Source organism: Epinephelus fuscoguttatus, linkage group LG16, assembly GCF_011397635.1.
Source record: "Epinephelus fuscoguttatus linkage group LG16, E.fuscoguttatus.final_Chr_v1".
In the NCBI taxonomy this organism is placed as follows: domain Eukaryota; kingdom Metazoa; phylum Chordata; class Actinopteri; order Perciformes; family Serranidae; genus Epinephelus; species Epinephelus fuscoguttatus.
This window is the reverse complement of record NC_064767.1, coordinates 33180970-33196487: the sequence shown is the minus strand read 5'-3', so window position 1 is coordinate 33196487 and position 15518 is coordinate 33180970. Positions and strand designations below refer to the sequence as shown.

General features: G+C 45.2%; 1 protein-coding gene and 1 pseudogene across 1 annotated transcript; both read right to left on the bottom strand.

The window, feature by feature from the left end:
* Positions 1 to 114: 114 nt before the first annotated feature.
* Positions 115 to 4834, bottom strand: pex13 (peroxisomal biogenesis factor 13). Its single transcript, XM_049601324.1, has 4 exons — positions 4521 to 4834; positions 2680 to 3386; positions 2428 to 2550; positions 115 to 1134 (listed from the first exon to the last, which is right to left on the bottom strand). The coding sequence occupies exons 1-4, from the start codon at positions 4592 to 4594 to the stop codon at positions 773 to 775; spliced, it is 1266 nt and encodes a 421-aa protein (XP_049457281.1). The 5' UTR covers positions 4595 to 4834; the 3' UTR covers positions 115 to 772.
* Positions 4835 to 11298: 6464 nt separating this feature from the next.
* LOC125903894 (uncharacterized) lies at positions 11299 to 14939 on the bottom strand (annotated as a pseudogene).
* Between the last annotated feature and the right edge of the window lie 579 nt (positions 14940 to 15518).

Here is a 15518-nt window from a genome sequence, read left to right as displayed (position 1 = left end):
TATTGGCTATTTGGCTGGCTTTTAGTTACCTCTCTTTGCTCTTAGTTAACCTTTGTAAGAGCCACCTTTCCCCTCTTATTAACTTAATAAAGGTATATAACAATGGACACAACATGGTTTTTAAAAATATTTATTTTCAAAATAATTATATTAAATATTTACAAAATTCCTTTCTGTGACAAACAAACAGCTGAAGATGTGCAAAATGGGCCCCTACTCATTCTGAATGAATCCCATCACATTTGCTTCACAAGGAACACAAAGCAGAGAACCAAGCAGCCTACAATGAGGGCAAAAAACATATGACATTATGTTATTAAACAAAACCCACTGGCTTTGTCCTTACACTGTCAGTATACAGATGTATCAGTGAACCTCATCAACTTCAACACCTAACTGTAAATAATCTCAAGATATTACATCTTAAATCAGACATGATTAAGAACAGCTGTGTACCATACTTAGAGAATACAAAATATCCTCCTAATTTGACACACAATAAACAGAACAACCTGTGAATGAAAACCATTTTTGTCCGATAACCTTATCATAGGGTCCAGACTATGTCCGACAATCTGAATCATTATAGATGAGCCGAGGAACTACTTTGAGCAATTCTTAAGAGGTCTATGGTGCTTTCCCAAACATCTACCGTCAGCTGATTATTAGTCAGGTCTCAGCGTTTAACACTGCAATCAAGTACTGACTGAACCAACCAATGTTATGAACACACACAGACTTGCATACAGAGAGATGCATACATGCACAAACATCACAGGTCAGTCTTCTCAGGGATGTTTAGCACTGTGCTGGAGGGCATACTGGTGTGGGATGTTCCCAGACTGAAGGAAACTGGTGTTTCGCTGTAAACTGACTCTAACAGCTCCTCTGATGAAGCTGAGGTGGAAACAACGCCTGGGGTGAAGGCTTGGGCAGGATTTGTCTGTGGGTGTGCAGCAAGGGCTGTCTGGGAGGCCTGTGTGTTCTCTTGCTGGACCTGAGCGAGCCTCTCCATCTCTGCGTGCTTAAAGCCTCTCCTCTTGCCCAAGACTTTGACGTAGTTGGCTGGGACAAGTCCTGTGGTCTGACCATCCAAGCTGGCCAGCAGCCAGCCACGCACTCTGGGCTGTTGCTCTAAACACAGGTGGAGAATAAAAGGTCACTATTTGAGCTCATCAACATAGTGGAAGCAATTACAATCTCAAATGTAAAAAAAAAACAACAACAACAACAACAACAAAAATACCCACTGTTGTATTTCTTCGAAAGCAGGACATTCTCTTTCATTATTGACATTTTGTTTGAGGAGCTTCACTCAAAAGATAAACTTTTACAGTACCACATAGACAGGAAAACAAGAGCTGTAATTTCACTCGTAATGTTCATGTGGAACCCACTTCTTCCTGATATGGATTAAATCCACTATTATTGCATACGCATGTATGTAATTCTATGTTTTGACATACATATATATCGTGAAATAATACATTGTCTGGAAAATCAACTGAAAAACTAACTGTGGGTGATTTAACCAAATGAGAAACCAAATCAAGGAACTTCATGCATTGATGCAAAAATTAGTTTGCCTTTTGAAACCAGGCAATTCAATTTTGTCTCTGTGGAGGCCTTTATTTCAAGCATCGTGCATGCAGTCTAGTTGAGTACTAATGTATTGTGAAAAGCACATCCTGAGCTTTCTAGTGATGTAACACACGGGGGTGAAACAAACAGAACGCAACTTCTTTCCTTTTTGGAAATAAGCTGGGGAAACACCATAGAGCAAACACATTTTTGGGCAGTAAGGGAGATAAGTGATGATGTTTTTTTATTAATGAGTTCCTGAACTACATTAAATTAAGATTTTAAAGATGTATGTTAATTATAAGCTTTTCAAAATACACCTTTTAGCCCATGTAGTTCGTTGGGGACAGTGGGATTTGCTTGTTCTCATTTTCAACCATTTTCAATGCTTAAGATTTTCTTTTCTTTCTTTTTTTTTTTAAAGACATTTTTTAGGGCATTTTGCCTTTAATGGACAGGACAGGTAAGTTTGAAGGGGGGAGAGAGAGAGAGGGGGGATGACATGCAGCAAAGGGCCACAGGCCAGACTTGAACCCAGGCCGCTGTGGCAACAGCCTTGTACATGGGGCGCCTGCTTTACCCACTAAGCCACTGACGCCCCACTACTTCAGATTTTCTTGAAAATTATTGAAGGAGTCAGACATAGATTATTTGTCTTGTACACACAAGCAAATGCACACACACTATGTATAACCAGTTAAAAAGGGTTGCTTATGACGTCATAAAATATGACACCAAACATTCAAAGCTTCATTTGAAAACCTAAACAGAAACTTAAAATATAAACAAAAAGAGATGAATGTAAAGACAGAGTATAATGTCCAGCAGGCATCAAAGAGCTCTCACCTTTAGGAGCAAGGTTGAGCATGTCTCCAGCCCGCATAGAAATCTCCTCCTCAGACGCAGCTGAAAAGTCATACTCTGCTCTGGCCACTACATGGTCATCCTCCCCGCTGGCCCAGTTAGTAGCTGAGTAAAAAAACATAAAACAGCTTTAATTGTTAAAATTAAAAGACAGGCTACATACACCAATACAGGAACTTAAGAAGTGATGTGTATTAAAATGTGGAAGTTTAAAATCTAGAATGTAAGTCTCACCATTTTCTTCAGAGCCAGAGCTGGAGCTCAGCAGTTTCCAGATAAGATAAGGTCCCCCCAGCACTACAGCGAAAAACAGAAAGATTGGCCAGGACTTCACAGATGGACCCTCCATCCCTACGCCATCCCCTCTAGATGCACTTGTAGCCAGGGCATCACTCGCACTGTCTGCCCACAAGTCGTCGACCTCAGCATCTGACCTTCTCCCCAGCAGCCTCTGTAATCGTCGGTAGAGGTAGCGCAGGGTGCGCACCAGAGCAAAGGCTGACAAAACTCTGGTGAGGTGCGAACGCAGCCGTGTAAGGTGGTTGGCTACATCCAGCACAGCACGAAAACTGTTATACACAGCTGAGAAGGTGGCATCCAGCATCATACTGACTGAGGCAAAAGCCTGGACGATGCTCTCGATGGACTGGAAAGCACCACGACTGCTCTCCTCCGCCTGTTGCACAAACCGGCTAGGGGCAATCTCTTCTGTGTGGGAGAGGCGGCTGTACCCTCCCAAGCCGTAGCCACCACCATAGCTGTAGGGGCTGTAGCCGCCATACATGGAGCTCCCATAGGGGCTGTAAGAGGAGCTGAAAGAGCTGTAGGATGGACGGTAGGCCTGCTGGACGGGACGAGGAGGCACTGGGGGAACCATCCTGGTAAGAACAGGAGGACCTGCAGGAGTAGAGGGGCCTGTAATGGGTCCAAAGTTTGCAGATCTGTTTAAAGAGAAGATCAAGACAAGACACGGTTTAGAACGGCTTTAATGTTTTTTAAGGGCACTTTTTTCATGATACAAGGGAGTAAGATTTTAATTATCCAAGGGCCTGATGTTTATTTAAAACTACAGAAGGCATTAGTTAATGATTCTGTGTAATTACTACAACGTTTCAAGCCATGCATAGGCGTGAGATTGTCATGGTATAATAACAATCTCAGAAAATATGGTTTCACTGTATCACGATATTACAGATTTATTATCATCACTTACAAAGAATCATCAGAAATGAAAACAAAAGAGGGTTTTTTGGCTGAAGCATAATTTCATTACTATTATTGAAACTTGAAACATTTTTAAAAGAGGAAGTATATGCAAAAAAATCTTCCTCTTGCATTTTTGTCAATACTGTAAATAAGTAACTGTACACGGTATGATAACCGTCCATTTTTACATGATAGTATACCGCTGCAACACAAAGACAACCCTTTGAATTTGCTTGAACAACTTTTAACATCGATGATTTCATTTCTCGAAGGTGGTCACATAGTTATTGGTATGAGATTGCTAACTGCAAACAATCATGTGTCCTCGACTGAATAACGTTGGTGCTCAATTTCTGTTGTTGTCAACAGCAAAGTCGGCGAGAAAGAGACAGTTTTAACATAACGTCTCCCTAGTATCGTAAACTACTCAATGTAGAGAGGGGCAATTCAAAAATACTGCAGGATTTTAGTTAATGCTTTGAGTTGTTTTTACATTCACGATTAAGCTACAGCTACCTGTTGTATAGAGAGCCCAACGAGTGACACTGTAAATTACACCTGAAGGCGACACATGACAGGGCCTCATTTCGCCTAGCTAAGATAGCTGGTTAGCCTTTAGCCCAGCTTTTACTTTCTCTAAATGGCTGTAGTCGGTAAAACATCATGACAAGTGTGCGTTAGTTAATAGGTCGATGATTTATACCAACATGTCAAAGTCTCCACTGTTTGGGTCGATATCACCCCGCTTGTGCAACAATCTTAGCGTAAGCTAACGCTAGCTACCAACAACAGTGGCCCGCTGCTATCAAAAAACACAAAACAGGTCTTGCGATAACAGCTAGCTAACGCGGCTAACGTAGCTCGTTTACCTGTAATTTACAGGGGCACTCAATGCCCCTGGAATCCGCCTTTCCCATGGTTTTGGTGGAGGCTGTGGATCCATCGCAAAATGAATGTCCACAAAAAGTATAAAAAAAAATAATGCGAACTCTGCTCCGGACCCTGTCCCCCCTGACTCCTGATACCTTCACGTTCTACTCGTTATTTCCTATTTCTGTTATCGTGACTTGTGTGTAATCGACTATATTTGATGTTAAACAATATTGGATGTGTAAAGCGTATAAAACTGTCTCCTGTCCTGAGATACGATTTCCATCAATCTCCAAGCAGACATAAATGAATTTCGAGTATCCAAAGGAGTAATTGAAATATTCCCGACAACTCCTAAAGGCACCAACTGTGCTGTTATATATTTTGTGATCAGACTAAAATAACTGATAGAAGATAGATTTAGTTAATACAACGAAATATATCCAAATCTGTCTAAAGACCTGAATATTTTAGCAGTTACTATGATTTATTTCTTTATTTCTTCTTATTCGTCGCTGCTTAAATTAGCTCTAAAATCCATTAACAATCCAGGATGTTTCCCACACTCGATTAGTATATCCTGAATTTTTAAAGAATTAGATGCACTTTTCCTTTCTGTCCAGCAGGCGGTGCTGTGACTCATCAGAAAAGAAGACCTTGTTAGACGCCTATAACCCACAATGTTGCAGAGAAAAGGGGATATCCCTCCTCTGTTATAAACTCTGGTTAAACAGAAAACATTAGGTAGTATTTTACTAACATTTACAACAGTCATTTAAAATTCCTACTAAATTTGGTTCAAGACAAACATTAACACTTCTCTGTGGTTTGGAATTCATTGTGTATACCCACTCACCCTGCACTAGGAAGTTCAGATATGAAATGTGAGCAGAGTGAACATGATACAAAAGCCTGCTGTCCTCAGACGAATGCCCCTTCATGAGAAGAAAGTGCTGGTTCTTTTAACACTCGACTGTAAGTTGCTAAGAACAGTTGCTTTTTATTTTCTGAAAATCCATGTCTATAAAAGAAATATGTTATTCACGCCTATCTTACATAGATCTATTATTTCATCCCGTCAGACCTTGACATTTGATGGAGACTTGACTGCAAAGTAGAATTTTTTATAAATCTAGCAAACTGTGGTGGCATTAGTTTGTCACATTTAGCACTATCACTATTTCCTGCATCAGTATCCTCTTACTGCTGACATAGCAGCTCAGAGATTAGACTTATATGGCATGCTTGAATTTTGTTTGACGATGGATTCCCCTTTGAGCTTTCACTGGCTCTCAGCATCACACCAAGTGTTGTGCAGTTAACCCTGTAGTAAGTTTTGGGAGGAGGCGGCTTGTGACTACACTGCTGAAAGTGTGAGGAAAGCTGCTGTAGAGTGCAAGCTGTCGGTGCAGAGGTGTTTGCTGTGGTTTCTGGAGGGAGCCCTGTGATGTCAAGTGTTGTGTGGGGGGGGAGCATGTGCAGAACTGTCACAGTAGATTCACCAGGGGTAGGACGACAGTAGACGCCTGTGTCGCCACAATGTAGGTGTGTGTGTGAGGCTGCCATTTGTGACACGACCGTGATAGGATCCCGGGCGAAAGGTGGGAATCCAAAGTGTCGGCCTGTGATGTCGATGTGCGTGGGAAGATGCTTGAGCTGATGATGGTCCTGGTATTTGGGTTTTCGTGCAAAGCGCATGTGACCTTTTGTACTGTGGTGATATAGGAAGGTCAAACACAAAAACGGATTGTTACATTTAAGTCTATCTATAGGATGAGCTTTACAAACACATAACATGGTCTATGAGGACACTAAAACATAACACCCATATGCAATTGCTGGATGTAAATATGTTGCACTCTCCCCTCATCTGGTTTAAGACTTTTCCAACAGATTTTGGAACCTGGCTGCAGGAGTTTTGCTCCCATTCATGAACTATTGAAATGAAATCTGAGAAGAGTATATCACACTTCAGTTTAACTGCTCATTGCTAATAGATGCTTTGGATTGTTGGCGAGAGTTTTAAAAAGGAGACTGATCGAACTCAAACATCCCAAGCAACTAACTCCAGGGCTAAAAAATGAAGCCAACGCAGAAGAGCTAAAACTGCAGTTACTCTAACATCCACTTGAGTCTGGTTCCGGAAATGAGTCAATCCCTGTAGACCCCCATGTTAAAGTGCCCAACGTTACAGCAGTAATAAACATGTTTACTGACTGTTATGAAAAATGGCTTTGGTCTCTATAGCTAATTTCGACGTTCATGACAACTGTACAGGGCTGAATTTTTATATTACTCACCCGTTTCCATTTTAGTAAGGTTTAAAGTTATAAATATTTAAGGGTGGGGCTACTTGAGTGACAGACTGTCTGTGATACGTAGCTTTAGCCAAAATGCCAAACTCAGGCTTCAAAATAAGCCTCCAGGAACAGCGCTGAACTCTGAGACCAATTTTACAAAGTGGCCAAAAGTGGAATTAAACCATCTAAGTCCGTCAGGCGATGCCATTGGGCCCCGGAAATGCTTTTTCTCATAAGCCCCTTTTATGCACCATTAGTCCACTCCAATGTGTAATTTTAGATTGCATACCTGCATCATGGAATAAAAAGAGGCCTGACAGGCATCACGTGTAACACAACAGCGTCAGCCTCTGGTGTGACATATAACATATGCATCAGCAGTTCTTAATAAACAATAACAATGGCAAAACATTGCAATAACAATCAATTAACCGTGCCTGTTATATGGTGGCTGATATTATCCTTTGCTCCAAGGGAAAGGAGTTCCTAGACTGCATTGTTTTCCTTATTTGCGGATATTTTCAACTGTAGTTCTTTGTTGAGTTAGCTGCTAACTGATATCAGTTCATTTTCAAAATTTCCACAGTGGGTTGCAAGCATAACACATTGTCAAAAGCTCACATCTGTGTTGCCAGTGATCCCGTCCTGCCAGCTGTCCTGTTTACACAGACATCATTTCGGCTCTGTAACTGCCTCCAATGCTGGCTGTAATTGTACCTTTTATACACAATAGCAGTGAAATCCTTGCCTTTAAAAGGCAGTGCAAAAGGGGCTATAGATTTACATTGGGAAAGAGAGGTCTGTAAATCAGTGGGTACATTTTTCTCTCTATGGGCCCCATGAGTGGAAGATAAGGGTAATCTCATACCACCGAAACTGAGTGTTTTTGGCTTCGTGCCCCATTAAGCAACTTTCATGGGAATGAATGGGGCCCCCACCTCCAATGCTTCAGGTGTCTTTAAACATCCATGTTCAGAACAGGTGTAAACAAACCAATGGGTGATGTCAACTCAGCTATGTTCATTATTTTAAACAATCTAAGGCCTGTCCATTACAGCCAGGAGAGAATTAGCTTAGCTTAGCATAAAGACTGTGGATGGGGGAGAACAGCTGTGTCCACATATGCTTAACAGCCCTAATGCTCACGAATTAGCATATTATGTCTAATTTGTTTAGTCCACACACAAACTGAAGTGGAGCCAATCTTGAATCTAATTTACAAAAGGAAAGCAAATGAGCATAATTCCCAAAACGCTGAACTATTCCTGTTCCTTTAACTATTCCTTGAAACACTTGATGTGCTCCTGAAATCACAGAATCACTAAAATACTGATGCAACAAAAGAAACATAGCCTCTTTCCAGAAATACTGGAGGTCATTGTCCCAGCACTGTCTCTAAGGTATTGAAAAATATTTGCTGGGGCAGCCACAAACTTGCCCTGTATATTCCTGCTTTTATACAAGCACAATAGGCGGTAATCATAAAAGCTTGTTTGACACCATAAAACAGTTCAAAGAATCCCTTAGCTGTCCCTGATACTCTCCACCTTCTAAGTTTCTGTTCCTCAATACAGATTTAGCCGACTGGTCCAACCAGACCTATGACTTCACCCAAGCGCAGCATTCCTTTACTCGCTCTGAAATTCCAGTCTTCCTAACTGGTTATATGGTGTATTTTTGACGGGCTGCACGCTGGACTGGCCTGAAAGTGATGTGGGTACTTTTCACAAACACTGGTTCCTCCTTGCTCAGTGTGTGTGCGTGCTCTCTTTGTGCTGCATACGTGTGTATATCACAGAGTAGCTTATGCATGGCAGACGAGAAGATGGAGGCTTACACAAAAGTGGAAGTGTCGATAGAAAATTCTGGTGGAACAAACCTCAGTCGAAGCATGTGTGTGTTTCACACCTGTGTGCACTACAGTGTGTTGACATGATTGTGTGACTGTTTATGAAAAAAAGGAAATACTGTAACTGACAAGGCAAAACTGTAGTATCTGTCATTAAGAACTTAAAGGCAGTGTTATGAAGTTCTGCATTCTGTGGTGTAAAAAGGCAGACAGACATGGGTGTCAAGAATGATGCCTGGTCTTTTACTGCAAACCAAATCTGCTTATGGGTACAAATAAAGTAATCTCAATTTACCTTACCACAGAGCATATGCAGAGTTCCATAGTTCTGCCTTGTTTCTGATTGGTGCAATGTGAGATGTTACGAATGTCCTTATAAAATGTATGATGTATTAAAAAGCTCAAACCAGGTTTTGAATCTGGGTGTCTTGGCTAATACTATCAACCAAAAATAATGAAAAAGTACATTGTTTTTCAGCCAATATGGCAATATGAAGACAGGAAGTTAAATTGAAGAGCTACATTGAAGATTTTAAAAGCTTTAGAAACTGGCTCTTGGAGAGAACTGGACTGGGGTCCCCAGACTGAGAGGCAAAAGACACTGGCCTGCTGACTGACCTACTGGTCTATGCCACAAAATATATAGTAAGTAAAGTATGGGCTACATAAACATTTAAACTGAACATAAAACACAGGGTCAATTGTAACACAGCGTAATTACTGACCCCAACCAAACCACCCGTGACACAAGCTACACTGCTGGCTAGAAACAAGGTAGGTAATATTTGACAAATATATCAAATGTTCGACAAAAGAATAGTCATAAAAAATATCATATAAAATCAATTTTAAATGTGTCTTGTACACATTTAAAATTGATTCACATTAAAGGTCAAGACAGTATGAGAAAAATGCTGTAGATGAAAAAACAACTTTCATACCTCAAAAATCAGTTTGTCCTTTGGCAGGCAGAGAGGGATCATCACAGACCATGTGCATAATGACTTTCATGCGTCTCATTTCTGATTGGTGTAATTTAAGATGTTACCACTGCTCCCAGTCTCCCCTACTTTTTTCCTTATTTTGATTACATTTAGCAAATGTTACTGCTTTATATATGAGGTATAACAAACTCAATTACTGACACTGGAGCATCAAGATTTATTTTTCAATTATAGGAAACATGTTGGGGAAAAAAACGTAATGTTATGACTATAACTACTGTTCCCTGAAGGAGAGGAACGAGGTACAACACACAGTTGTACATGGGATATCTTGCTTTCATCCCCCTTGGCTGAATACACCTTTAATGACGCCTTTAGGCAGATGGTGCGTGACGACGCATGCTCTTTGCATGGCCCCGCCTGCGCATAAGAGGCCAGTCGTCAGCTCCATCCCCAGTTCGACAGCTGCATTTCACCGAGCCCGGCTGCGCCGCGGGGCAAACGTGGTGTTGTACCTCGTTCCTCTCCTTCAGGGAACAGTAGTTATAGTCATAACATTACATTCCCTTTCAGTCGATTCACTTGGTACAACACACAGTTGTATATGGGACCTATAATTGCGCCCCGCAAGCAGCTATCAGAAGCATAAAACCTCCCCCAGCGCACTAGGGCGCACAGCCGGCTGAGAGGACAGAATGAACCACTGAAGGGGCTGTCACATCCAGATGATAGAACCGAGCAAAAGTGTGTGGCGATGCCCAACTGGCAGCAGCACAAATATCACTTACAGGCACCTCCCTGAATAGGGCCCAAGACGTAGCCATACCCCTAGTGGAATGAGCTCTCACACCCTGGGGCAGCTCATGGCCTCTGCTGCTGTATGCAGGAGAAATCGCTTCCACAGTCCAATGGGAGAGACACTGTCTAGACAGAGCCTTACCCCTAACCGGATTGGCTAAACATACAAATAGCTGGTCACACTAGCGCACATCCCTGGTACGTTCCATGTACGACCGCAACGCACGCACAGGGCACAAACAATGAAACTTCCTCTGCTCCTCAGTGACAAACGGAGGAGGACAGAAAGCCATCAAGTCAAAAGCCATGGAGCAATAGTCTGCGGGGATAACCTTAGGTAAATACGCAGCGTTAGGTCGTAATGTTACCTTGGAACCATCTGGGGTGAACTGGGTGCACGAAGGGTGCACAGACAGAGCATGGAGGTCACCCACCCGCTTAGCTGAGGCTAACGCGAGGAGAAGAGCAGTCTTATATAAAAGGATCTTCATATCTATCGACTCAATAGGCTCAAACGGAGGCTCACAGAGAGCTTCCAAAACCAAAATCAGATCCCATGAAGGAACACCAGGCTTAACCACAGGCTTAAGCCGGCGCAAACCCTTCAGAAAACGCATGGCAAGGCGATGAGCCCCTGCATCAAAACCAATATGACAAGCTGAAATAGCGGCCAAATAAACGTTAATAGTGGAGAAGAACAGCCCTTTATCTGACAGTTCCTGTAGAAATGTCAATACATCCACCACAGAGCACTGGAAGGCGACCATGTTATGTTCCTGGCACCGTACCTCAAATGCACGCCACTTATAGGTGTACAAACCTCTGGTTGATGGTGCCCGGGCACTCTGGATTGTCTCCACCACACCAGGGGGCAGACCCAGAGCCATCAGGTTGGACCTTTCAACAGGTAAGCATGCAGCCGCCACAGCTCTGGGCGCGGGTGTAACACCTCTCCTCCCCCCTGGGAAAGGAGGTCCCTGCACAAGGGGAGCTGCCAGGGTCTCTCCGCCAGCAGACTGATAATCTCCACATACCACGACTTCGAGTCAAGAGTTAGGCTCTGGTGCCGTGCTCTCTCCAACACTGGCAGTATCATTTCCGCGGGGGGAAATGCATACAGAAGGGTGTTGGGCCATGGGTGAGCCAGCGCATCCACTCCCAGAGGCTCTCAGACAGAAAAACAGAGGGCAGTGAGCATTCTCTTTGGATGCAAACAGGTCCACCTCCGCTCTCCCAAAATACTCCCAAATCTGACCCACCACTTGTGGATGCAATCTCCACTCGTTCGCCAGCGGACCCCCTCTGGAGAGGAGGTCCGGTCCCAAGTTCAGGTGGCCCGGTATGTGCGTGGCCCTGAGGGACAACAAGTGAATACTGCACCATGTTAACAGAGAGTGAGCAAACTTCAGCAGGAGAAGGGACCGAGTCCCCCCCTGCCTGTTTATGTAGGAGACCACTGTTGTGTTGTCCGTCCTGATCAGAATGTGTTGGACTGTCAGGGCTGAACGAAAGTGCTTCACCGCCAAAAAGATGGCCAGCAGCTCCAGATAATTGATGTGGAGCCTGCTTTGCTCCTGTGTCCAGACCCCTCTCACTGCTGCACTGTCGCACAGAGTCCCCCACCCCCTTAGGGAGGCATCTGTGGAGACGACCTTGCAGGAAGTCACCCTCCCGATAGGCGAGCCCATGTGCAGCAGACCGGGTTCCCTCCATGGGAGGAGCGCGGTCATGCAGGCGGGAGTTACCGACACTTTCCTTTGAAGGTGATGCTCAGGGTGCAGACAAAGAGCACGAGACCAGCGCTGAAAACCCCTCATTTTCAGCAGTCCCAGTGGTACCACTGCTATCATGGAGACCATCATGCCCGCTAGTTGTAGGACTGTGTGGTAGCGCAGTTTGCGTTCCAACTGAAATTGAGCCAGACAGTGCTGAAACGCGGCCACTCTGCGTTCTGAGAGGCGCGCTCTGCCGGAGTGCATTGCATATTTCCAGCCCGAGGAAAGAGAACTGCTGGCTGGGAGTCAGCGAGCTCTTCTGAAGGTTTACTGAGAAACCCAGTGCAAGGATGTGGGAAAGAGTCATTGTTAACTGCCTCCCTAAACACTCTCTGGAGCTTGCGATCAGAGCCCAGTCGTCCAGATATGTCAATATGCGGACGCCCTTCACTCGCAGCGGAGCTAGAGCCGCCTCGACACATTTCGTGAATGTCCGAGGGGCCAGGAAAAGACCAAACGGCAGTACGAGGTATTCGTAGGCCGTCCCCTCGAAAGCATACCTCAGAAATTGTCTGTGGTCTGGATGTATAGCTACGTGATAATAAGCGTCGGTCAAGTCTATTGACGCACAAAAGTCCCCCGGATTGATAGCAGGAAGCAACTGCTTTAGTGTTAACATCTTGAACCTGTATCTCCGCAGGTACGTGTTTAACACCCTCAAATCCAAAATTGGACGACCTTTGTTTACCTCTGAAGGGGGAACCTCTCGTATTGCTTTCTTGTCCAAAAGGGATTTCACTTCCTCTCTCAGGACCGTAGCCACATCGCCATTCACCACCGTGTTTACGATCGTGCGGAACCGCGGTGGTCTGACCCGAAACTGTAGCCGGGAACCATTGGCAACGGTTTGTTGTACCCACAGGGAGGCTGCGCATGCGCGCCACTGAGGGAGATGCCCTGCCAGTCAGCCCTGGAAGCCCGTTGCGCCCTCTAGCGGGCTGGGGTGGGGTGACACTACCAGACTCGTCTGGTTTATTATATTTTGATTTATTGTTTGTGGTGTGTGTTTTATTGTTGATTCTGTGCAATGAACATTTACAACACTTGTACCATGAACAATGTGCACCTTTAATAGGGCATTGAGAACATGAACATTTGGGGAACACACAGTGTTTAACTGAACATTTTGAGCACACATAGTGGTCATACATGGGGGGGTTAAGTGCTTGGGAGACTGAGTGGCAACAGTACAGCGTCTTTTGAGGCTGGGAGACTGAGCACAAAACAACTGCGGCAAAAACCGCCTCTCCCTGCGGCATGTAGCCCTCCATCCCCCTCCCTGAGGCTATAATGGGGGATTAATCTTCCTCCGGGGTGCTGAGCCCTTCTGGCCCGGTGGTGGACCCTTACTCCAGGCTGAGGGACGAGGGGTCTGGTCTGATGTCTGTTTAGCCAGGCAGGGGCTGAAAGAGGCCGAGGAGTCTCTCCTCTTGGGGGGAGGAGGGGGGCCCATGGGCTTGCGAGCCGCAGCTGGCTGCCTGGGCCTGGCATCATGTCTGGGGATAAGATTCCCGCCGGTGATACTGGCTCGTCCAGATATGCGACCCTATCCCTGTCCGGAATATCGGAGAGAGTGAGCCACAAATGACAGTGCGCCACCACCGTGGAGGCCATGCCCCTGCCGAGGTAGAGAGCCGCAAAGCGAGCTGAGCGAAGGATGTAATCCGTCGTAATTCTTAGCTCCCTTATGGCGGGTGTCAGCGGGCTGTCGGGAGGCAGCCGGTTGTCAAGCTCCATAAGCTGGATAGCCTGCTAAGTTAGGAGCATGGACAGGGGACTGAGGACACGCGCGGCGCCCGCTTGTGCCCGGTAAATCTTGTCCAGCTGACTGGCGGAGAATCTGTAATGTTTAGACGGCAGGGTTGGGCCGGTTGAGCCGAGGTTGCGTGACGGGGCTAAATAAGCCGCTAGCGAGGGCTCCATAAGCGGGGAGTTTACCAAGCCGGCCGCCTCCGCTCCGTCCAACTCTGTGAATTTACCAGAGCCGGGTACGGTGACGTGGGTGGACAATGGACGGGACCAGCAGGAGGTTAGCTCGGCCATAAGATCCGCATGCTGGGGCAGACAATTTTTAACCGTCGTGAAATTCCGTGGGAGATAAAAATCTGGCAAATGAGGACGGCTTCTGGCTTGGAGGGGGGGAAGGCCACTCCACCTCCAGCTTAGCTGCAGCACGGCAGCACAGCGTGAAAAAAGATGTATCCTTAGGGCCAGTTGACGCGGCCGAAGCGACGCTTTGGGCTGAGGAGAAGGCGTCTTGTTTGTCGTCGGAAAATGCCTGGGCATTGAGACCGAGGTCCAGTACATCGTCCTCCGAATAAGAAGCGGACATGTTGAGCTGAAGCTCGCCAGCAGCACAGGATGAATACGCCAGTTCGCCTTCCATGGGCCCGCCGGAGAAAGCCAGGCTGTTCCACTTACTTGAGGGGGGTTCACCTGGGAGCTCCTCGGGCTCAGAGGCAGACGAAACCGCATCAGCCGTCTCAGAGAGCAGAGGGTCCTGCTTGCTAGCAGCCGCAGAGCCGAGGACCTCAAGCACGAAAGCCTCCCGCTTCCCAAGTGTTGTTCGCGGGAGAAGGCGACAGCTATCGCACTTCTCCGGCTCGACCAACGCGGTTCGCGCGTGGACAACACCTAGACAGACAGGGCAGGCATCGTGTAAGTCCTTACGGTGTAAGACATAGCCGCATCCTTGGGGGCAAGGCTGATGAGCCGACTTCTTCTTAGCCTTCTTAGGAACAGTACTTATCATGCGATATTTGATGCGATATTTCTATCTAGCATTAACTCGCTAGTGAAAGCTCAAAAATGTAGTTTTCACCTCTCTCTTGTATTCTTTGCAGATATTACATGCTTTTTTTCTGCCATAAAATTATACTCTTTTTATGGCATTAATGTATAATTTTATACAACAAAACAGAAATCAAAAATCAACTCAGTTGCAGCGAAATATGGAGCCAGTGTGTTTTGGCTTGGCGGGGCACTGTATATCAGTGCTGAATAAATGACAGCAGCAGTTTATTAGCATGCATAAACACTGAGTATGATTACTCACTTGCCTCATCTTTAAAATCTCTAAAAACAATGACAGAAATCTGTTGAACACTCTGGAACACACAGGTAGGCCTATACGCTTCTCTGGTCAAACATACGCAGTCAAAGCTTCGTGGGATTTTCCCTGCTCTGAAACATGAGTTAGGTCTTGCATGTGGAGCCTTTCTAGCTACGCATAAGGTACAATACCTATAATTAAAATGTGCTGGAGGAAGTTTGCAAATTGTAGGATCAGGGAAATTGCTCTCAGAGAATGGAAGTAATAACTGCTCTGCAT

Excerpts from the sequence above, each read along its gene's own strand:
- pex13 (XM_049601324.1), bottom strand. The coding sequence starts at position 4,594 with ATGGATCCACAGCCTCCACCAAAACCATGGGAAAGGCGGATTCCAGGG. Across the intron at positions 3,387-4,520 it reads AGTGCCCCTGTAAATTACAG|ATCTGCAAACTTTGGACCCA; the intron begins GTAAACGAGCTA and ends CTCTTTAAACAG. Across the intron at positions 1,135-2,427 it reads GCTCAACCTTGCTCCTAAAG|AGCAACAGCCCAGAGTGCGT; the intron begins GTGAGAGCTCTT and ends ACCTGTGTTTAG.